At 41.9% G+C, this 23,009-nt stretch overlaps 2 protein-coding genes across 6 annotated transcripts in view; one reads left to right on the top strand and one right to left on the bottom strand.

The window, feature by feature from the left end:
* The first annotated feature begins 556 nt into the window (after nt 1-556).
* Nucleotides 557-15,123, top strand: LOC137154393 (coiled-coil domain-containing protein 74B-like). Its single transcript, XM_067549992.1, has 9 exons — nt 557-630; nt 1,002-1,705; nt 6,325-6,369; nt 8,568-8,621; nt 9,196-9,346; nt 9,939-10,149; nt 10,272-10,354; nt 12,236-12,292; nt 14,272-15,123. The coding sequence occupies exons 2-9, from the start codon at nt 1,435-1,437 to the stop codon at nt 14,408-14,410; spliced, it is 1,011 nt and encodes a 336-aa protein (XP_067406093.1). The 5' UTR covers nt 557-630; nt 1,002-1,434; the 3' UTR covers nt 14,411-15,123.
* A 392-nt stretch (nt 15,124-15,515) lies between these two features.
* Nucleotides 15,516-23,009, bottom strand: part of MED15 (mediator complex subunit 15) — a 35,305-nt gene continuing 27,811 nt past the window's right edge. For 3 of the 5 annotated variants that reach the window (XM_067549989.1, XM_067549990.1, XM_067549991.1), the window contains 8 exons: nt 21,904-22,031; nt 21,326-21,460; nt 20,887-20,950; nt 19,944-20,010; nt 19,000-19,160; nt 18,628-18,794; nt 17,217-17,315; nt 15,516-17,108 (listed from right to left, as the gene is read on the bottom strand). In XM_067549989.1, coding sequence (XP_067406090.1) covers nt 16,972-17,108; nt 17,217-17,315; nt 18,628-18,794; nt 19,000-19,160; nt 19,944-20,010; nt 20,887-20,950; nt 21,326-21,460; nt 21,904-22,031 — 958 coding nt within the window. In that variant the 3' untranslated portion in view covers nt 15,516-16,971. Of the gene's footprint in view, nt 17,109-17,216; nt 18,106-18,627; nt 18,795-18,999; nt 19,161-19,943; nt 20,011-20,886; nt 20,951-21,325; nt 21,461-21,903; nt 22,032-23,009 lie in introns of all 5 variants that reach the window. The other 2 variants (XR_010920205.1, XR_010920204.1) reach the window with 2 other exon arrangements.

The raw sequence follows: 23,009 nt of genomic DNA, 5'->3' as shown, positions 1-23,009 counted from the left end.
AGGTGCTAAGGATGATTCTCCTTTCCCCTGCTAAATTAGGATCTGTCCTAGCAGCTGCTGCGCTGCTTTTCTCATCAAGCACCAGGCCCTGATTTTCACTTAGGAGTCTCAGTGCCTCTAAACATCTAGGAACAGGGCAGGGCCCTAGCCCAGCTGGCTTCGGGGGAGGGCAGGCACTAGCAGCAGTGCCCCACACCGAGCATGCAGCCAGAGTGCGCACCCAGGCCGCCGAAGCTAGACCAGCTCCCAGACCCATGCATGTGCTTTGCACCCGGGGGCAGCGCACTAGGCCGCCTACCACCGCCCCCTCAGGCAGAGCCTGCCTGGGCTAGGGGCAGGATAAGCCCGCCCCACACTGTGCCTGCCTTCCGGCCTACCTTGTCCCAGGCGGGCGATACCACCCTGCCTGCCACGAGGGCCGGCTGAGAGTCCCCCCAGCCTCAGGGTGATACCATTCTGTGAGGGTGGGAGGGGCGGTGACCGGCCTGGCGCGCTGGCGCGCGCCTGTTTCCATAGAAACGGTGACAGCAAGAGCCGGGCCTGCGGCGAGGGGAGCGGCAAGAGGAGGCGACGCCGGGCCGGGTGGGGTGGGGGAAGCTACGTCCACCAGCGGGCCTGCGGGAGGAGCTGGTGGGTTCGGAACTTCGGACCCTGGGGCTGCGGGTGCGGGGGTGGCTGAGCCGGGGAGTGTGGGCGGGAAGAGGCTGGGGTGGCAGAGCCCAGGGGTTTAGGTTTGGGGGGGGGGGGGGACTCGTGAGGCGGGTGGCTGAGCCCAAGCTGTGTATGTGTGGGGAGGTGGCTGAGCCCAGGGCGTGTGTGCGCCAGAATGGGGAGCTGAGTACTGGGGGTGTGGGGGGGGCTGAGCTTGGGGAGGAGGTGGCTGAACTGAGGGTGGGGGAGAGGGGGAAGTGCTGAGCTTAGGACCCAGTTCCGGCCTCCTGGCTCCCCACTAACTAAGCTCACTCTCTTGTTCTCGTCTCCCCACCCCCCTCCGATTCTAGGTTGGCAACTAAATTTGAGGCCCATATGCAGAAATGGCTGGTGACCACGAGGAGACTTGGAGCAGTGATACTTGCCCCCTCCCCTTCGCCCTGTAAGGCCAGGTTAGGTAGAGCAGAGGACCAGGCAGAGGCACGCAGAGCCATAGTCCACCCCCTCCCTCTGAGAGGCAGTGACCACAAGCCCAAGTGTCAGGGTCAAATCCTGAGGAGACATCCCCCCACCCCACAACTTCTAATGCCAGGCTCACAGTAAAGGGGCATTTGCATGCCAGGGGTACAAGGCACATACAGGGTCTGACCTCATAGAGACTGAAGCATATTAAACATGGTCACTGACCCTTTAGTGGCATTGCCTCAGTTATGCTACTGAGAGGTTGTAGGCTGTCCATGTAACCCTAGCCTGAAAGCCATTTTTGTATCAGGATCTTTGGGGATGTACAATACCAGTTTGCCTCCGCTGGGGAACTTACCACAGTGGTCAAAAGTAGGACGACTGGATAAATCAAGCCATCTTCAACTTGGCAGCCACAATAGCCAGGGACCACCGCCTCATTCTGAGTCCCAGCCTGTTGAAGTCTGGAACAAAGACCCACGTAAACTAATCATGGACTTGGAGAGAAGCCTGAAGTTCCTGCAGCAGCAACATGCTGAGACCCTAATGAAACTTCATGAGGAAATTGAGTATCTTAAAAGGGAAAACAAAGGTGAGGTGACTTTCCATGTACGACTTTGTACAGATTCTGAAAATGCTAGGTGAGAGATTGGAAAGTTGTCACTGCAAGCAGGAAAATCTTTGACTTTGTCTCAAACACACTAGGTAGGGTGTGAATGAATTACAATGAATGTAGGTTCTTTGCTTTTATACCCCCACCTTTTTTCTCCCCTGTCATCTCTTTAAAGAGGTCCTCAATGCGACTTGCTTAGGACTAGACTTCAGCATCAAACTAACCTACCATTCCTTTTGCTTTTCACAAGATTTTGTTTTGGAATTGTTAGAAAATATTTCCCAACACTTAGACTATATTAGGGGCTATAAGAAGGGAATTCTAATGGTTTTGAATGTGAGAGCTAACAAAAGCTTAGAGGCAAATCTGATCAGTTGCTGACTCCAATGCCTGAAAATGCATGGGGGACTGGATAACTGGGAAAGGCAATGAAAACAGGGTTACTTACCAGTAACTGTTGTTCTTCGAGATGTGTTGCTCATATCCATTCGAATATAGGTGAGTGCACGCCCCGTGCACTGGTTCCCGGAACTTTTTTCCCCTTAGCAGGCCCCATAGGGTCAGCTTAGGGGCCCCCTGGAGTACCATGCTCATGCCGCGGTACATAGGGCATCGCCGACCCCGCGGGCCCCCAGTCCCTTCTTTCTGCTGACTCCGACAGCGGGGACGGAGGATGGGTGTGGAATGGATATGAGCAACACATCTTGAACAACAGTTACTGGTAAGTAACCCTGTTTTCTACTTCAAGTGATTGCTCATATCCATTCCAATATAGATGATTAAATAGCCATACCTTGGAGGTGGGTAGGAGTCAACGGCGAGCTGCTCTCATTAGAACGGCCCTGCTGAAGCTTGCGTCCTCTCTCGCCTGCTGCACGATGCGTAGTGGGACGTAAAGGTGTGGACCGACGACCAGGTAGCTGCTTTGCAGATGTCCTGCAGGGGCACTCTCTCCAGAAAGGCTGCCGACGAGGCTTGGGCTCTGGTTGAGTGCGCTGACACAGCTCCAGGAAGCGGCACCTTTGCCCACTCGTAGCAGGTCCTGATGCAGGCGGTGATCCTGGCCGAGATGCGCTGGGTGGAGACAGGTGAGCCCTTCATCTGGTCCACCAATGCCACGAACAGCTGCATTGACTTCTGGAACGGCCGTGTTCACTCGATGTAGTAGGCGAGGGCTCGTCTCACGTCCAGCGAGTGCCATCTCCGCTCCTCCTCCGAACCGAACTTAGTCTTTCATACCTAGTAGGCCACCAGTTCAGCATACCAAGGGATGGATATGTTGCAGTACATCTGAAATGAGCTGGTGATCTCAAATTTAGTTTCTACTGGACAAGTGTTCACATTACAAAAACACCGACTGAATCTTTATTGAGAGAATGTGCCTTCTGTCTTGCTGATTGTTTTTCCAGGTCAGGGTTGGAGCATGTTGTCAATAAGAGATGCAGGCAAAAAGTGCCAGTATGACAGACTGGTTCATTTTGAGCACAGCTGGTTTGCAATAAATACTACCATAAGAAAATTGACAAAAGCTCAAAGTTTGTTGCCCCTGGATAACAATAAATGCTTTTACATTCATGGTAACACCAGTAAATTCTTTAGAGGTCAAAGTAGCTAGATGTTTGGGCTAGTAATAAACCCTTGTTCATTGTGTATTCTTAGGCCTTTAGTTTTCAGTTTTTATTTTATTTAATTTTTCCCAGGAATGTATTGGTGTTTATTACTACAACAAAAACAGCTGAAAATCAGTGCAAAAAACTATTAAAATGTTTTTCTAGGTAAATATCAGGGTTTATTTTGGTGGACAGAATGATGGGGAAAGTATTCAGATTAATGCTTTGATGAAAGGAATTCAGTGTGGTTTGCTTCAGAACTAAAACAACTCAAAATACAATGCCACCTCTGAGTTTAAGAAAACAATGTATCTCTAATCCCCCAATAAAACTTTTTATTTGAATTAACAGTTTACTGTTGTAGACTTAGAGCTATTAGCCTATAAATATTTACATTTACCCAATATTTTAAAATATTTATAAACACCGACTGTCTTATGTGAAGTCCTTCAGTGTAATTTCCAAAAGTCCTGCATAGCATAGGCTCACAGCAATCTTTTTAAGGAGTCTTTTCCGAGGCCCGTTCTCCCACAGTCTTGGAGGTAGCCGAATTTAAAAAATATTCTCTCCACGTCAGCTGAGCCAGGTGGACAAGGAGGATGTGAGATGCAACATGGTTCAAAGTTGGAAAGTCAGTTTGGTTGATTTTCCACAATTCAAGAGGAGTGATGGAGTGGCTGTGTGGGGAAGGCATTGCCATGTAGGCACGGAATTCACTTTGTTTTTCACTTTCTTCGTTAGAAACCACAAAGGGGGAGATTATATGAGCATACTCTTTACATTTATCAGCTGAGGCCACACTTTTACGATGAGGGTCAAACAGCACAATGATTTTCTAGACTGATGATTCACAGTGAAAAGCTTCAGGGGACATATTGCAAGTGACAGTATCTTCCCACTTCTTTGACAGCTCTTCATAAAAACTTTTGAAAGCTTTTGCAGGGTTGTTCCACTCAGTGACTGGCGACAGACATGAAAAGATTTTTTTTTCTGGAATCTTCCCAGATGTGCTTTTGGGAGAAAGTTCTGCAGAGATATCATTAACCAGAATACCATACACCTCTGTATTAGAAAATATGCTGTCTGTTCCAATTTCTTCTATGCTTCATGTAGTGGTTGAATTGTTTCAATCAGGAATTCGAGGTTTTTAAAAAAAGGGTTTGCCTAATTTCTTGCATAGCCGCTCTGAGAGTTCAGCTTTTTGACTGTTGAACACTTCGTGATCTAAAAGTCGCATTAAGACCCCCATGCCTTCCGAACACTCTGTGCAACCAAATACAGACTAAACCATCTTGTCGGTACAACTGGAACTGGAATGCTGCATTCAAACACAATTTCTTTGCACACATCCTAAAAGAGGTTTTTTGTTTTACTTGAATGCTTGAAAACTCCTCCAGCATCTATTACAAATCTTTTTAAATAAGACATTTTGGGACACCTGTTGCATGAGAGAGCGCAACCTGCAGCAGGTGAGCTAGGCAAGACAAATGAAGCAATTCAGGTTTTTCATTCAGCTTTACATCTTGTGTGAACTTCATGCAGTAAGAAGCAGAGTCGGAATAATCACTGTTGCCATATCCTTCCAGGTAAATGCATATTCATTAGAAGTTTTACTGACACAAGCTGCAACTGTTTGACTCTTTGCTGACTTTACAAACTCCAAATCTGCCAAAATGAATCCAGGCTTCTCCACAACAAAGTCAAAAAATGAAAACAAAATCACCAGAGTGGGACAGTCGAGAACATCTGGCAACTGGTCAAAAATCAAAGAATTAACCATATTTCCAGCCAACCTCTTTAATTGTTGGTCAGCAACATCATTCTTCTCCAAATATTTCTTGGTCAGATTGATTGAATTTGGCAAGGATTTTGCAGCTGGATGGAAATTTTGTACAAAGGCCCCCAAACAACCAGCAGCAAGGCCTAGTCTAGAGGCTGCCCTGAAAATCAGAGGACATGTACAAATTCACTTACCACATCATGTCGATCTTGCGCTTTCTCCCATGCTCAAGACGAATGCTGATTCCAAGGTTTCCTCTTTTCTATTTTCACCTTCTTGTTTTAGCCTTAAGTGTTTGCTCTCCAAATGTTCTTTAATCTGGTCAGCTGGAGGGTCAACTTCGATGACACACCATTTGCAGCACATACACTCAACTTCATCCTTTTCTCCTGTTTTTGTTTTTTTAAACTTTCGAATACTTTCTTGTATTCTGAAACGTATTCTGATACAGGTTTTCGCTTTCTTCCCATTTTAGTGTGTCAAATCTTTAAACCGTTATCTGCTAACAACTAGAAATATATACGTGGTGGGCATGAGATTCATCAGTATGCTCTGAAGTGCGTGTGTATCTGAACTTGCGTGCATGCCTGTTTGTTTGTGTATAGCTTCTAGACTAATACATAGCCTTATTTCAAACAAGCAGCTTTGCATATACATACACAGACTAATGTATTATCATAATACATATATCTCATGCAATGTATTGTATTTTCCTAATAAAACATATTTTTATATATTTGAAAGATACAAAAGTAAGGTGAAAATCAGAAATAAATGAGTAATAAATATTTTTTTCAGTAAAATCGGTTTAAACTGAAAATAAAGGGGCTTATGTATTCTGCACTAACTAGTTTCATTTTTACATGTGTGACCTGAGTTTTATGGTATACTTCTATGTGCATATTTGTCTTAAAGCTACTGAAATAATTTTTCTTCAACTCTACTTCCCATCTCTGCGTCCTTCCCAATATTGTTTAAAGAATATCCACCCTTAGGTTTCATAATTACACTTACTCCCTCAGCCTTGTAAGCCTATGTGTTTAGTGAAGATTTTTTTCATTAAAAATGTACAGTCTGTCAGAAATGTTGAAAGCTGATGCATGTGACATTGTCTAGGGACAAGCTTAGCTGTACTCTATAATGGAAAAAGGGAACTTAAGGAGATGTGGAGTGTGCTCAAACTAAATTATGTTCTTCTTTGATTACAGATCTTCATTATAAACTCATAATGAATCAGTCGCTGCAGGTGAAAGGTATTCTATGCTTTTTATTCTTTTAGAAGTAGGATTATCTAGTAAATGTCTTGTTCTCTTGAAGTACCTTCCCTCCCCCCATTAATAATAGACATTTTGCCATGGTGCTTTGTCCATTTCCCAGCCCTGAGAGAGAATCTTGAGGTCATCTTCCCTCTGCACTACAGAAATGTTTTAGCTCTCTGGGGCCTGAAGACTGTGCACAGTGAATGCAGTATTGTTGCTTTCATATCGGAATTTAGTTCTCATGGGTTTGTGGGGAGAAATGGCATAGCTAAGCATGGGCTGAGTTTCATTATTCTGATCTAGATGTGAGTTGTCTGCCCTAAGCCAACCCCTAGGTTGGCATGATTGATAGGTTGCAATCTGAGTATGTTAGGTCAACCAAGAAGCATACCAATGATACTGTGAGAACCTTAAACAGTATCTGCCTGCAGTATAATGCTCTTCCAAACATATTATGCTACAGTTAAGATCCTAAGGACCAATCTATACTAGGATCTTTTGCAGGTATAGCAAGAGCAGTTGAGTGAGATTTGGGGGGGAGAGGAAGAGCAGGAGGGGACAATACCTTTGTACATGCAAAAGCCTGGCTGCAGATGCAGTTATACCAGCAAATGCATTTTTGCAGTGTAATTGATTTTGCTCCCTGGATTTTTATAAGTTATACTAGCTAAAACACTGGTTGCTTGAAGTTGCCTCTATACCAGGAGAGTTTGGACAATATAGCTACACTGGCAAAACTTTTATGTAGGCTAGGTATAACTTTCACAAGTACAAACATTCATGGAACATATCCCATAAGTTTTTCCCTTAAAGCTTTGGCTTCTGGAATAGTAATTACATTATAATGTTGGTTTCATTAGAAAAAAGTTTATAGCCCTCATGGCTGTAGAGAAACCTTTTAAAGAGGAACCCTACAGGCTCAAAAACCCTCAAAATAAGGGAAATAAAAAGAAGCCCCAATTTATCATCTTTCAAAGTCTCAATGTTTTAGGGTTTGACATACAACTTTAGAATGTTTGGGGGTTGGCAATACTGAATCTTTCACCCATGAGGCAAATCTATGTGAAGTCCATTAACTTTAAAGATATGCAAGGTCAAAGGTCAGAGTCCTCTGGAAAATTAAATATTTATTACTTTTAATGCATCCATCATGACAGACAATCTAAAGGATCTGTGTCTCCGCAACCTATGATAAGAAAAGCCTCGCCAAAGATGATACATAATTAAATGTTTAATCTAAAATACACTATGCACTTGCACTATGCTGTGTGGGTCAGCACACTCACTCTGGCAGTTTTCTACAGGACATAAGTTCCACAGCTAGGAACCCTGCCCATAAAAATACCTTGCCATGTGTCCTGAACACTACATACCTAGGATGTATCAGCAAAAGCGTCTTAGCTTACCTTAACCACGGCATTGGTTTGTAGGGAAAGAAATACTTATGGAAATAGCTGGGTCCCAATGCATGTTGCACTTTCTAGATTAAAAGTCCTGGAATTTCATTCAGAAGATGGCAGCTGGTGTATTTAGTCACAAGTTAATATGCTCCTGCTGATCCACACTTAAGAAGATAGGATATCACACATTCTGCCTTAGCTGAAGCTTCCAAGCTCAGCCAAAGTAGTACATGGAAGTTGTCCAAATGAGAGGGGACAGAAGACATGGCTGACTGTAGTGAGTTCAGCCTTAGAAAAGAGAGGCTACAGCCTCTAAGTTAACTGCAGATAACTGTATGAGCCACCACTGCTACCTAGATATACAAGAGCAGTCAGGAGCCCAGAATTACATTGCAATAACCAACTACTATGACAGAGGATGGACAAACTCCACAATAGGCAGCAGTCAGTCATCCATGTTCCTAGCTGCTTAACCTTGCCCCTGAGCATCCCTCCTTTTCACAGATGAACATTGTTATTTTATCCAGGTCTTTGTGCTCATATTGTGTTCCACACTGAGTGTAGAAAACACACTCCCACTGGTTAAACCAAACAGCTATTCTGTTCCTGTAGGTGCTATGGGAAAGTTACACCTCAGGTTGCCTTCAGCAATCCTGAATGGAGAAAGCCTTGTCTCTGCAGATTTTAAATAGTTTACCTGTGTATCCCATTCTAAACTGAGGATAATACAGCCTCCTTGCTGGTCATCTCTATAATCATAATGCCCAATTCATCACTTCTTCTTCTTTGCAGATGATAATTTAACTCCCTACTCTGCCAAGCTCCATTCAAGGCACCATTCCACAGGTAAAACAGCTTTAAAACTGCAAGATTTAACTTTAGGGGTAGCAGGACTGTAATAACTGGACAGAGTAGAGAAGAAGGGGAAAATAAATTACATGAAAAAGTATCTAGGCCTAGATATAGAAACAGGCAACAATGTAAAAATCTGAGTCTCTCTGAGATTTGTTTTAAATCTCTCAATGATGATCAGGAGTCCTAGTACACTTTTTTCACTTATTTGGATCGTATGTGCATTCATACGTTTGCACACATTCATAATAATTTTTACATTATGACTAAGTTGCTAAGAAATTGGGAGAACAAAGCCTAAGTTTAGGCTGCTTCTAGTTTATTTGATACTTACTGGGTTAGTGCTAACATGTCAAGAAATCCTATTTTACTAAATGTTGAGATAAGATACAATGAACCTGTTCAGTTGTTCACAAAATTAGGCCCTAAGAGAACATAAACTACCCTGAACTGCTGTGAAGGTGAGGATACTTAATGCTTTTATATGCAAGCTGTTAAGTCTGTCTTGTGACACATGTGCACACACCCCTCCCCTCTGAAAAAAAACTCATGTTTTGCCTTGCTGCAGTTTCTAGGTATTCCCTGACAAATAGGCAGCAGATGGACCAGTCCAAAAATCAAAAACTGAGTACAGAAGAACAGGTGGTCAAGGTGGTACAAGGAGAACCAGAGCCTCCCAGTCCAAAGGCGGAGAAGCCACTAGAGGAGGTTCTTTCTAGGTATGAGCAACCTACCAGCATACAGAAATTATAGGCAGTTCATTTGGGAAGGTTTCTGGGTTGTGCGCACGCAAGCTTTTTTTTTTTCCTTTGACATTGTGAATCCTATTTATAGTGCACATGCACTTTGCATATCTTAGAAATAAAAGTAATGTCAAGAACAGATTCAGGAGAGTTGAGAATAGGTTACAGTAAGTAACTGATTCTAGCAGTGGTATTGAGGAAGCTCTTCGGGGAAAAAGTCTTCAACTGAGTTGTCATTGTGTATTGCAATGCACACAGCCAGAAGTGCTAATTAATTCAAAGAAAAACTTAGGTGTAAAGTATACTGCCATGCACTATCCTAGGCAGAGGATACAGATAGTAGTTTATCTGCAGAGGATGTGATCTTTGTAGAGTTAAGACTCTGGGACCTGCCCTATTTCCTTAATTTCTCACTTGTGAAATAAGTATAATAGTTACCTGCACCATCAAGCAGTTGTGAGTCTTAATGTTTGACAAATGTTTTGGGGGAGGTAAATGCAATAATTATTTACAGCTACATACCATCACAAGGGAAATGGATTAATTTATTCCTTGATCACTTTTCTAGAGAGAACAGAGAAATCTCTGATAAAATTACATCTCCAGTGCTTTCACTGCCAAGCCAGATTAGATCTGGGCAAGCTCAGGTACCACCAGCCTCATCCAATCCTTTCCTGGTGAACGTCCTCCCTTCCCACATCCGGAAACCACCTACACTGGAAGAATGTGAGATTGTCATTCACCAGCTGTGGAACATCAACCACATGCAGGCACAAGAGGTGAGGCTGTTGATTCTAGCTCACTCTACTCTATTCAGTTAAGAAACAGTACATTTGTGATCATGAAATAGGGAATAGATTTTCAGAGGCAAGCGGATTATTTTCTCCTCTCTATCCTTCAGCTAATGTATTTGAAATCATATCTAGAAGACATCCACAAGAACAAAAGGATTCCTGAAGACTATCTGCTAGCCAGCCAGATTGGGTAAACTGTTTTGAGTTATGGTATTGGACAGATTCTAGATGAGTTTGCTAGCTTCCTTTCTGCTTTGTACTGGAATGAATTTGCACAATAGAGGCTATAGTGCAAAGTGCCTAGATAGAGGCCATTAGTGATCTTTGACTTTGTACTGCTTCCCTCCTTAACTCACAAAGGAAAGTTAATTTTGAACCACTCCCCCCCCCCCTTCAAGTTTTCCAGAATGCAACCACTCTACTGTTAATGTGAGTTTAAAATCCTCTCGTGATATATGCCTTAAATTATACATCTACACACAAGGGGCCAAATTCGACAGCTACAACCCCTGTGTCTTATTGTAACAAGACTGCTGCGCACAGCTGTTAACAGCACTAATCCAACTGGGAATAAACGTCCATAAACATAGGGTGCAGGTAGACTTGGGTTGTCAGTTTGTTTTTTCAGAGCACTTTCATTTAAACTGTCAACCTAGAAGGAGTTGAGATACATGGTTAACAGAATCCACTCAGTCCAATTGAAAGTCAGACCCTTCCACACAGAAGCATTTCTGAGAGATTCAGAGGGACTATATAGTTTGAAGCTTTGTTTATTTTAAAGAATGATCTTATTTATAGTGTAATACTGTCTACAGATCCCATTTGGGTTTAGGGCTGTGTTGTAGTAGGTGGTATACAAATACACAGTAAGCTCTTCAGGGCAGGATCTGTTGCTGTCTAGACACTGAACAAGAGAGAGCAAGGGGCAAGATATTACAAGGACAACAACAAAAGATCATGGGTTACACACAACTTGTCATTGAGAGTCACAGATTTCCCTTACCTTTTACTTCCCACCATTGCCACAACAGTTCTCCAATTAGAATCTAGAAGGCATGATCACTAGGACTGTTTAAAGTAGTATTTGCAGTAGCCCACTAACAAAGGCTGCAGATTCAGAAGGCACGAACAAATCTAGCCTGATCTGAATACCACAGGCAATTAAATTTCATCAGGTTACCTCTGTATTGAATATCAAACTTGCTTAGCTAAAGCATGTCTTCCAGAAAGGCACCAACCCTTGGAGAATCCACTTCCCTTGGTAGTTTTTGTAATCTTCACGGTTACAAAATTTGTCTGACTTCAGCTTCCCCCCTTGGTTCTTGTTATGCCTTTCTTTGCTAAATTAAAGAGCCCTTTAGTAACTGATATTTTCTCCTTGTGATGATATTTATACTCTAATCAAGTCACTTCAGTATTTGAGAAGCTAAACAGCTAAGCACTTTAAATCTTGCATTTTCTGCAGCTCTCTAATAATGTTTATGGCCCCTTCCTGCACCTGTACAATTTCCACATTTTTTTAAAAAACGTGGACACTAGAACTATACATAATATTCCAGTATATCTCATCAATGCCATATACAGAGGCATGCCTACTTCCTATTCCTACTTTCTACTCCCCTATTTATACATCCAGAGATCACATTGTAGCCACCTTCCACAGCATTGCACTGGGACCTCATGCTGAGCTGCATGATCCCTAAATCCTTTTCAGAGTCATTGCTTTCCGGGATACAATCCCCTATTCCATAGGTATGGGCTTACATTCTTTGTTCCTAGATGTATAACCATACATTTGGCTGTGTTATGATGCATTTTAATTGAATGGGCCCAGTTTACCACATGAGCCAGATCACGCTGTATGACTGCCCCATCCAGATGCTATGATGCAGCTTCTCCTGTTCTCTAGGTTCAACATTCACATGCAGTGAACTCAACTGCTTCTGTAGCAAGATTCATTCTGTTTTCAAATCCAGGTTACATAGGGACAGCACAATCAATCACTGCTCTGCAATTATGCTATGGAGTGAATTAGCCAACGTATCATATCTGCAAATATTTTTTAATTTAGGAATCAAGAAGTTTCACGCTTACCCAAAATGCTGCTAAAAGATACATCTAAGAAATGGTAAGTACTTCTACTTTTTTAGATATCGACACTTCATGAAAGACAGCTAGTTACACCTGTAATGTAAATCAGATGTTGTCAAGCATGTGATCCCTTTAAGCAAATACTAAGTGTTATATCATGAAGTTAAAAACAAGCCTATTATTGGTTTCCTCCCACCTTTCACCTCTAACTCCATCAGTCACAAGATTCTCTCTGCTTCTTAAGATAATGATTGCCTAAAGGTCAATCCATATGCCCTGCTCAAGAGACAGATTTCAGGAGAGATCACTGCAGCTATCTAGCTTACTTTCAGTGTCCTATTATTGCCACAGAGGAACCTGCACAAAATGTTTTAATAACTAATTCTTTGAGAGTTGCTTTTGCATATCCACACTACCAGCCTCCTTTTCACAGAGCTTTACATACAGGACTCAGGTAATAGGGACTGTATTGCCTCCTATAGCTCCTAAGTCAAACATCTGGTGATGTAGTCCCAAGGGACACTCACTTTTCTTGGGGGATCACAGAGCTCAGCAACATCCCATATGTATGCAATCAGAGGCAACAAAAACCTCTCTCAAGTAGGCAGGACATTAAAGTGAGCTTCCACTCTGAAAAACAACAAGGAGACATCTTTACTCAGACCTTACTTGTGTTTTCAGAGTCAAATCTGCTAAAAACATTTTACACCTGTGCTGGCTCTGCAGTGCTATAGGAAAAGTGGATTAGATTCTTTTTTGGATCCCACCTCAGAATTATTTGCTAAGATCCCATTACAAGGCCACGTTCTGCCCATGTGATTGCACATGTAGCTTTTCCATTGTCAGTGAGGAATCAGTCACACAGCAATTTGAATTTTAGATTCCAGTGGGATTTAAAACAGCACTCTATTGTGTAAGAATTGCATAAAAGGGAAATAGGAAAGCCATACTCTGATCTTAGCCAGTCATTTGAACAAGACGTGTCATTGGTTTGGACTATGATTACCACCATCTTCAAAATACTCAATGAATACTTTACAATGTCCTTTACAAAGGACAAAAGCTTAGGCCAGGACTAATCCTGTGCATGGGTTTTCTCCATTCCTCCAAGCCAAGATGTTCTCAAGGTAACAGGCATTTAAAGCTCTCCACCTATGAGAATGGCAGGAATAAAGATTCTAAACTCTCCACCCTTTACACCTTTTCATGCAGCAGCTGCAAACACAACACACTATTTAAAAAACCCATAGGTGACAGATATAGGTATGTCCCTTTGAAAGTTGAAGTAAACACTATTTATTGATTAAGGTTTTTCTGCAAGTTAAACTGCAGGATCTCACTTATTTCATGAAATGGAAGGTTTTTTTAGTACTAAAAAAAATCAGGTCCCTCCTTTAGTTGCTTATTAGAACCCTAAAGATAGGTCTAGTCTCTCCTCTAACGTGATTGCGGCTAGTCAAAGCAGAGGATGAAACCCAGCTTCATGCATTCAGTGTTACAGGAAAACAGAATCCTGAATTTGGACTTTGGCAGGTAACGAGCCATTCACACTTAAAATAACATCCGTCTCTTACATAGCAGTTTTCATCTGTCTATTGCAAAGCATTTTACAAAGGTCAGTATCATTACCTTAATTTTACAGATGGGGAAATGTCTAGCAGAATGATACAATTACCTATCAAAAAAGCTGCTATGCCTCTAAATGGTGACAGGGGTATTCACTAGCAGAAGGAACCCTACACACACCCCACTCCCATGACAATGTACTGTAAACCACCTCTTATCCTCACCATACTAGAAAAATAATTTAAAGCACTCTGAAGGCTAGGGAGAGTTCTAACTACAGAAGTTTATATCAGTGGGACAGAGCACTGCTTAGAGTAGTACATCCATCATGTAGAATCACTAAGGTGACTAATATGGAGGGTGACCCTGATCCAGTAGACCTTGGTAAAGGGGAAGTGATTTTAAATCATCACATTTCCAATCATTCCTCTATCCAACTCTGATCTCCAGTTTGATTGTTACTCCACTGCCTGCTGCTGAAAGGGCAGTTCTGCCAGCACTGAAGCAAACACTGGGAAACAGTTTTGCTGAGAGACAGAAGAGAACACAAGCAATTCAAAGAAGCCGTCTTCGTCGGACCGTACTTTAGTCTGGTTGTTCAGCCATTGCATTCCAGGTCTCTTCTTAAAAGTGTTTCTGTAGCTACAGCTCTCCCAGTACATGTTTGAGTTTACATTGTAGTTTCAATATAGATTGGTTTGCTGCTATTATCTCTCCACTTTAAGTAAAAGTTAATTATGAAATCACGGTGTCATCTATTCAGGAACAAAAGGATTGTGTGCTTCTATTGTTGCAGCTTGCCTCATTCCTTCAGTGATTTATATGGGTACCACCTCCATTAGTTCCTTCAGAATGTTTACTTTGTGAGTTAACTTAATGTTAAAAGCCTGTGAAAGACTGATAAGCATCCAATTTATGGTTCCTCTTTTAAGCATGTCAGTACAGCATCCCAAGAACTTCTTTAGTTTGGCAGAGATTGTTTAAAAGCAGTATATATTTATACTTATGTAGGGATGGGCCACAGTTTTACAGATAACAGTAGATCACTGCTAACCAATCAGTGGAAAGGCTGGAAGCCACATGCTACATCATGTTACCAAGCAGGGCAAGATTTCATAGCCCTACACAGCTGTTAGATGGGATTCACTGGGCTGCTTACAGTAGTCTCGTCAGAAAAAAAGTTGATGCAGGTAGAGAATCCCCTGATCAGAAGCAAGGGGAAACTATGGGGGGAGCTCATATTACCCTACTCTAAGGCTGCACACTTTTTATTCAGAATTTATAACATTCCATTGTGTCATCTTTGCTATGGGCTCGTTTCCATTCAACTCATGGCAACATAGTACTGAGATGTTGGCTTTTTTTTATATGAACACCTGTCCACTAGAACCGGACTGAGGCCCTGAACCCATTTTCCATAAGCATCTGGACACCCATTTAATAGTATTAAGTTAGTAGTGATTGGGCTAATTGAAATTAAAAATCTTTCACCTCTACATAACATTTCTCTTAGCAATCTTTTGAACCTCTCCTCCAGTTGATAATGAACTTGGTTGCTCTCCTGCAGCATGAGAAAACTAATGCAGTGCCATGTGTGATTTCCCCCCTCACTTCTGGGCATAGGAAGTAACCACCAGCCTTTGGTCATTGCAGAGCTGTTGCCCAAGGACCAATGAAAGTAGGTTAGTTTCAAACACAGGAATAATAATAAATTTATTACGATAAAACAAACAGATAATGCATTAGTTCATGTACAAAATATTGATACCATTCGGCTGCCTCAAATCAGTGCTTACTAAGTACCCACATTTAAAAACATTCTAAAACTGATGACATCACACAGATTTACAGAGGTCACAGCAATTTCTTGACACCACTGTAAGAGTCCAGCTACTTGTCAGGGATTGTTGCACAATACTGGGGATGGAGCAAGAGGTGATGGGAATATTTGAAACTGAAATTCCCTTTCACCCTGTGACAGGAATTGAGAGTGAATGAACTACAGAGATTGGACAAACTGAAATGTAATCACATTGTGTATGGAACCACTTACAGCAAGCGGTTTCACTTGCATTGTCTCACACCACAGCAACTGATAATCAGTCTTGGGATCCCGATTGAGATGACCAGTAATACTTTTAGTTAGGTGCTCCTCAGCGCCTGAGGCACATAAGGTCAACTGTCAGTCTTAGACCTAAGCCATGTTCAGTTTTCTTAAACAGATGTGAGTGGGATATGCAAACACTCCCCATGAACTGCATCACTCCCCAGGGAAGCCAACACCAAAGAGACAAATGCCAAGTAAGATGCAATTCCCCTGGTAAACATAAATGCAGGTAAGTAGCTGCAGCCTGTTGGATTCATTTACAGTGCTGCTATGATTCAATCAATTGATATTCCCTGCACACACACACTTGGAGCTCACAGGGAAATCAGTCAGCATGCACAATGAATACCCCTCCAGATCACCTGACCTTCTAAGAGTGAGAAATGCATGGTCCGTGCTAACCAAAAACCGTTTATACGAAGTAGTGTTTAAAATAAGCTATAAAAATTTTCCTATGGTTGGTTTTCCTCCTAAATATAATTATTCAGATTAATCTGACATATTAGGGATGCCCTAAAAAGGCCCCGATTTCTCCCCTTTCTCCAAATTAAATTACCAAACTCCTGCAACCATAGGGAAGTTTGTGTGCACATTCTAGCTGCAGCTAATTTATTCTTGGGGCAATATCAAGTCACACAACATACAGTGTGAGGAATACTGGCATCAGGCAAAGTCTGAAGCAAATTAGGACATTCTCCCCTCTCCCTTCTATACCATTCAGACTCCCTGATGGAAGTCTACAAATAATTTCTTCTCTAAGAAGACAATAAAAGCCCCTCCTAATACATCAGTCTCAAGAACCATATATACATGTTCTGTATATCTGAAAATGCTGGCAAAGTCCACAAAGGCAGAAGATAAAAGCATGAAATCTAAATCTAACACCAGATTCTCTATTGAACCTGGCACCTAGAAACAAAACAGTATAAGGCTTTTTCTTCTGAAGTTCCCTCCCAAAATGCCTGTGATTCTTCCAGTGGCCATGGGAGAGGCCAGCTGTCGAGACCCAATTTCTTTGCTTCATGATTTCGCAAGGGGGGAAGTTATGCAGCAGAGAGGCAGGCTTGACGGATACTCTGTGCCCAGGTGTTTAAGAGTGCTGTGACTGAATGCTTGTCTGGAAGTTGCAGCAATTTTGATGTCATGTACTGATACACTGACTGCAAGAAGGGATTGGCTGCTGAAAAAGAAAAAGGAGACAGCCCAGATAAACACAGTTCCCCAACAACTGAACATCATGTATTGATTCTCCACTTTTTAAAGTGATGCTATCCCATTGCCCCCATACCATATTGTCGTGAGTTGTCTATCCACAGAGGGCTCTGATCTGGATAGTCAGCTGGAACACTGAGCTGTAGTGGCGGGACATTTGGAAGGTTCTTGTCATCTAGAATTCAAACACATTCACTTTAACAAAAGAAATTTACCATCAGGACATCAAAGTATGTCTTGTGGAGTTTTCCCTATGGCTGTACGTTAAATCTAGTCCCTCCCTACCCATTCCAGTATCTAATCTTGGAAAGGAACCAAGCTGATGAGTTTTCATTTCTGAAAAGCAAACGTACACACCTATACACATCTTGCCAGTCTCAGTCTTTCAGGAGCTGTACTTCATTTGACTTCAGTTTCCGAATACGAAATGTCCATGTACTTTTCATACTACACATTTAAGCCAGGACCAGAGCTTTCCTATGTCTTATCCAGTACACATTAAAGTGAACCTACTGTTCCTTTGTTTCTGTCCAAGGGACAAACAAGTTCACATGAAGGTATACTCCATGCTTGCTTGCTTGCTTGCTTGCGAGAGAAGGGCTGAGATTTACACACTCTTCCCCACCCACACCAGCTGTGACAGACATTTTCAATACAATTAGACAAAACTCCATTCCTCTATGTCTCCATATCACATTTCAGGGAGCTAAAAACTTTTATCCTGACTATGCTAGGCATTAAACCATTTTCTAATACCACAGGTGACTGAGCCAAGGATGAGGAACTGTTATCAACAAACTGTACCCATTAGTGCAAGAGGCAGGATTTTTCATCTGTGGAGCAGAGATCTAACAAGACCCAGTTGTATAATTAAATGCTGTACTGTTTCACTCTTGGGATTCTTCCACAGTGGCAACAATTACCTACAAGTCCAATTTATTCCTCACATCCTGAACAGCAAGCTTCTTGAAATACAAGGAGAAAGAAATGTAGATACATTTATAAATAGGCCACTTTATACTATCAGGAATTTAGATTACCTAGAGTTTGCTTGGATCCCAATTTAGGGAGCCAATTAAATGCACATACGGAGCAACAAAAACCACTAATATTTCAGTTTAAGCAAGCAGCATTTTATTTAGAGACTAGCCTATAATGCTGCCTTTTTTAGTGTTAATACCATAGCACTGTGGGTAGGAGATGCAGAATACCACACAGAATAATTTAGCTTCTACAAAGATTTTCCCCACTTTAAAAAAAAGTGGTAAGTGGATTAAATATATAGCTGCTTGATCTGGGGTACATCCTGAGACTGCTCCTGAACCCAGCTTTGCAGGATAGCATATCATGCACTGCCACAACTCTGGCAAGCTAAAGAAAAGCCATGATGAAATTACAGGCTGGCAAGATTTACAGTTGTACATAGTCACAGGGGGAAAAAAATCAACATCTCTTGAAAACAGAGTCTTCCTTTCTTCTTTGCTTACCTAGCTTGCATATGAGGTGGACTGTGCCATTATTACTGCAATGGGAGGGATCCAGATTCACCAGGAATTTAGGATTTAATCTTGCGACTTCCCCTTGTAATACATTTGGTATGGTCTGCCTTTCATCCTCTTCGTATTTACGCTTTCGAGGGGAAGCCATCTGGGCCCTGTGTAAAATACATCCACAAAAAGACTCAGAGTGGATACCGTATTATATCAAGTCCACATTTTTCAAACTAAGCTGATTTATCAAGTCTTTTACAGATGACAAGAAAGCATACACACATCCATAACCCCAGCCCATTCTTCCAACAGTTCAACCACATGATTAATTTCTCTGAAATAGACAGACAGCAAGGCAAGGATACATACGTGATTGGCGGGCCATGTATCGCAGTCATAGCTGGCACAAAGGTACGGTAGAGGGAATGGTTGAAGACTGGTGAACGAATGTTTGCCAAAACAGCATCCAAAAGTGGCTGGCACAAGTACTGCTGTTTGGTAGGGGGCACTGGTGGAGGTGGTGGTGTGGGCTAAAGCACAAAGAAGCACATATTACTTTACCTATCAGTCACAAATAGTCTGTATAAGACACCTTGATATACTATTCATTATGCAAACTTCCACTACAGTATTTCTAATACATTTAAGAATCCCTTGCCTTCAAACTTCTGTTTTGTGCTACTCTAGAAACACTTACTACTTGTTTACACAGGGATATTCAGGAGAGTTAATCCCAATTAACTATGAATTTGAAATGGATTGGTTAAATTGCATTAAACTTCTGCCTGGGTACACTCATTCACAGAATTAAACTTTGAAAGTGAATTAAACTAAACTAAACTAAGGCCACTTTAATTCTGAATGAGTGTGTCCCTACAGGGGTTTAATGCAGTTTAACTAATCTATTTTGCATACGCACCTTGTAATTAATTAATTTGGATTAATTTCCTGACTGTCCCCAGGTAGACAAGCCCATAGTAAACAAAACGGACATGATAATATCTTTCATGGAGAAATCCTGTCTTGGTGACAGCTGCTAAAGACAAGTACAAGGATCATTCAAGGGTGCTTGTACAAGGCAGGAATATCTGAAGGTTAAGAAAGAATAATTTTTAAGAAGCATGCACAAGGACACTCCTGCTGAATGGACCAGTGTTTGCCCAGTTTTCCATTTACTTGCTCTGTCCACCACTAACAAAAATAATCTTGGGTGTGAACAGGAGGAGACAGGAAACAACTCTGCCAAACTGATGTCCTCTGTGGAATTCATTGTCACCCTAACTCTTAGATGAAAAGTAAGCCCTATTGCTTACCACAGCCATGTCATTCTTGAGCTTCTCCAGAGCAATTTCACATTTCTGTAGAGTCTTCAAAGGGCATCTGAAGGGAAAGAGGAAAGAGTTAGCAAAATCTGCTCTGCTGTGCAAGATGAAGGTTTTGTGATGTCAAAGCCTCTCCTGTCCACATTATTTCGGTGCTGATGTGCTTGAGTGCTGTTTGAAACAGGAACTATAGCCCTGCCTCAGGGAGCTTAAATTCTAAGTTAGATCACATGATTCAAAGCTAACATTCTGGCAAATAAAGGTCCAATCACAAGTGCTTAGTTTTTTAAATGACTTATTTAGATCATTAAGAGGCTTTGCTGAAGGGCATATTAAGGAGGGATTTTAATAGAGAAGGAAAGAATAAATACCACAATTTCTAAGTAAAATAAAGCTGATGGTTTTCAGCAGATTAAAGTTAACCCAGATGGATTTCTCCAATCATTTCAATTAGTTCAAACAAACTGCATTAAAGCAACAAAGAAAACACACCTGACAATCTAGTAAATAGCTTTCTATGGAAATGTGTGCACAAAAGATCCCATGTCTTAGGGGAGATTCACATTGTAAAATCTCTTGGCAGGATTTTGAATAACTTCCTAGATAGAAGTTGCAACACAGAATACAGAATGTATCAGCAAAAAAAGGGTTTGATATTTAAACCTCTTGCCCACCATTTCTCAACACTGAAGGTCTGCAAAAACAAGAGAATTCAGATTAGAGTTAAGAACTCCTAACTTACTGCTCTTCTGGCTAGATACTACATGTTGCCACAGAATGGTAAACTAATGTTTGGGACACCATTATTCTTCTGGGACTCCATGGTAGCTTATGTATTCTCTCAGCTTAACTAATGAATTCCTTACAGTGGGTTTTGGAGGAACAGAGTTCATTGTAGAGGCACTGGCACAAGCCAAAGAAAAAAGGAAATTACCGTTTTGAAGGATCAGTCAGGATATCCAAGAGGCTCTTCATCTTACTCAGGTCCTTCTTCCTATCTGAAATAAAATCAAAAGGACTAGTGAGAAACGCACTAACTGCAGGCAGAGCTTTCAGCTCTGCAGTCATTAAGAAATAAGGGAGGCTGGGAATACTGAAAACATGGCTCATTTGAGAAAGTAGTAAAGACTTTATATTTTCATAAGAGTCTGTATCCAGAAAAATTTAGATATAGTGAAGAAAAACAGAGGTCCTTAAAGAGAGGGGACTTAGAAAGGAAAATGTTGCCATGCTTCAGAGTTAAGTATTGTTTTCCTTGCTCGTGGCTGCAAAGACATATGCCTGGTTCTGCCAGTACCCCTAAAGGAGCAGCACACTGCTGTCTTCACCAAAGGCTGACAGAGAACTGTATGGTAAAATTCAAGAGGTCACACCTTCATTTTTATCAATCTTATTGATCATTCTCCGGAGTGGCTCGATGTACTTTGACAGCTGTTTGAGTTTCTCCAGGTACTGCTGCTCCTCAGACTGGCTGGAGCTCGCTGGACTCATGACAGAGTTTGGATTTCCTGCACAAGGCAAAAAGGTGAAGATGATACATCACATGTCAAAAGAGGTCAAGCAAAGCAGGATAGTGGCTTATGAACTGTTGCTAGCAATTTCCAGCTGCATGAAACCCCAGAGCCAACAGGCCTTTACATCCCCTTCTAGTTACCATTTCTGTTCTGTAAAAAAGTTATGAAAACCCTCATGTAATTCAATGACCAAAAAAAAAAAAAAAAAAATCAGAGGAGACCATTCCAAACAAGGTAAAAACTAGAACATTCTCCTTGCTGCACATGTGGTGCATATGGCCCGGCCACCACTGAAATACTACTCACTTGGTAGATCTCTGTAGAGCCAAGGGCATAACTGTGCAACCTCAGATTTCTCAGTGTATGTTTTAGTTACTAAGATGCATCACTGGATCATGCTCTGCAGTACAATTCTTACTGATAACCACATGAGTTACCTGGAGTGTTTAAAGGACCTGGAGATGGGACACTAAAGTTCTGTGGTGTTCGTGCAGCTGCTGGGCTCTGGGATGGTTGAGGAGATGGACTGGGGAGGAAGCTGCTGGGAGATGGGGCTGGGCCGGAGCTAAAGAATGGAAATGAAAGTCAATTCAACACTTAATATGCGGACAAAGTGGCCTGTAAGAACCTAGCAGAGGAAATGGTTAGTCTGAACACGTGTTTTATACTGAGTGCTGCTGCAGCATTCTGCAAACCCCACTCATTGTTACAATCTCTGAGTGCCTATCCCACTAAGCCGCACTGGAGTGGGATTTACAAAAGTGCTCAGCATTGCCCTGCTCCCAGTGAAGTTTGTGGTAAAAATCCCATTGAGGTCAATGGCAGCAAGGTTAGGCCAACGCTAAATGCTTTTAAAAATCCCACCCTTAGATCACTGTATTGCCCGTAGCCCCCAATCAGAATCAGGGCCCACTGTGCTGTTCGGTGCTGCACAAACAGGTCTCTTCCCCAAAAAGCTAACAATCTAAATTAGACTGATCCAGGTTTTTTTGTCAGTTTCACACCACTGTTGCAAGGTAAAGATTCAGAATCCCTGCCAGAAAGGTTTGATTACAGCATTCAGTAAAGATTCCAAAGCTAACCACTGAATTTCGACTGAGTAGGAGACTCTCAGCACTAGCAAGACTGAATTTTGTTAGAAGATCTTTAGTAACTCTAGAGTTCTCTGAATAACAACTCTATCAACCCAGGAGCCTGGTGAGACCTCTCTCTGCAGACTAATCAGAAGCCTTGGATTTAGGGGCCACTGTCTTCTTTTTCTGACATCCCATCCAATCCTTCAATTACCACCTTCCATTAAGCCATGACAGTCAGGTGAGTGCCTGTATGTGGCTAAACACAGAGTAACCTCAGAAAAGATGAATGGGGGAGGGGATAGCAATATGAGCATGACTCCTCCAAGTCCCTATGACAAGGTAGCCCAACAGCTGTGCTAATGAAGGTCCCAATCTGCAATAACATAACTTCATGGCATAACTGAGGTTGGACTCGCCATTGGAAAAAGCACCAGGACTAGCACATAGGACAACTCTGTTTTAATCTC

This window comes from Emydura macquarii, unplaced genomic scaffold (genome assembly GCF_026122565.2).
Source record: "Emydura macquarii macquarii isolate MOO-44397 ecotype Brisbane River unplaced genomic scaffold, CSIRO-AGI_Emac_v2 contig_1254, whole genome shotgun sequence".
In the NCBI taxonomy this organism is placed as follows: domain Eukaryota; kingdom Metazoa; phylum Chordata; order Testudines; family Chelidae; genus Emydura; species Emydura macquarii.
Note: the sequence above shows the minus strand (reverse complement) of the source record. Positions and strands in the feature narration are given on the sequence as shown.

What these genes read in the sequence shown, in the direction of transcription:
- LOC137154393 (XM_067549992.1), top strand. Translation starts at nt 1,435, where the DNA reads ATGTACAATACCAGTTTGCCTCCGCTGGGGAACTTACCACAGTGGTCA. An exon ending in ACCACATGCAGGCACAAGAG is followed by an intron (nt 10,150 to 10,271) that starts GTGAGGCTGTTG and finishes TCTATCCTTCAG; the next exon opens with CTAATGTATTTGAAATCATA. An exon ending in CTGCTAGCCAGCCAGATTGG is followed by an intron (nt 10,355 to 12,235) that starts GTAAACTGTTTT and finishes TTTTTAATTTAG; the next exon opens with GAATCAAGAAGTTTCACGCT.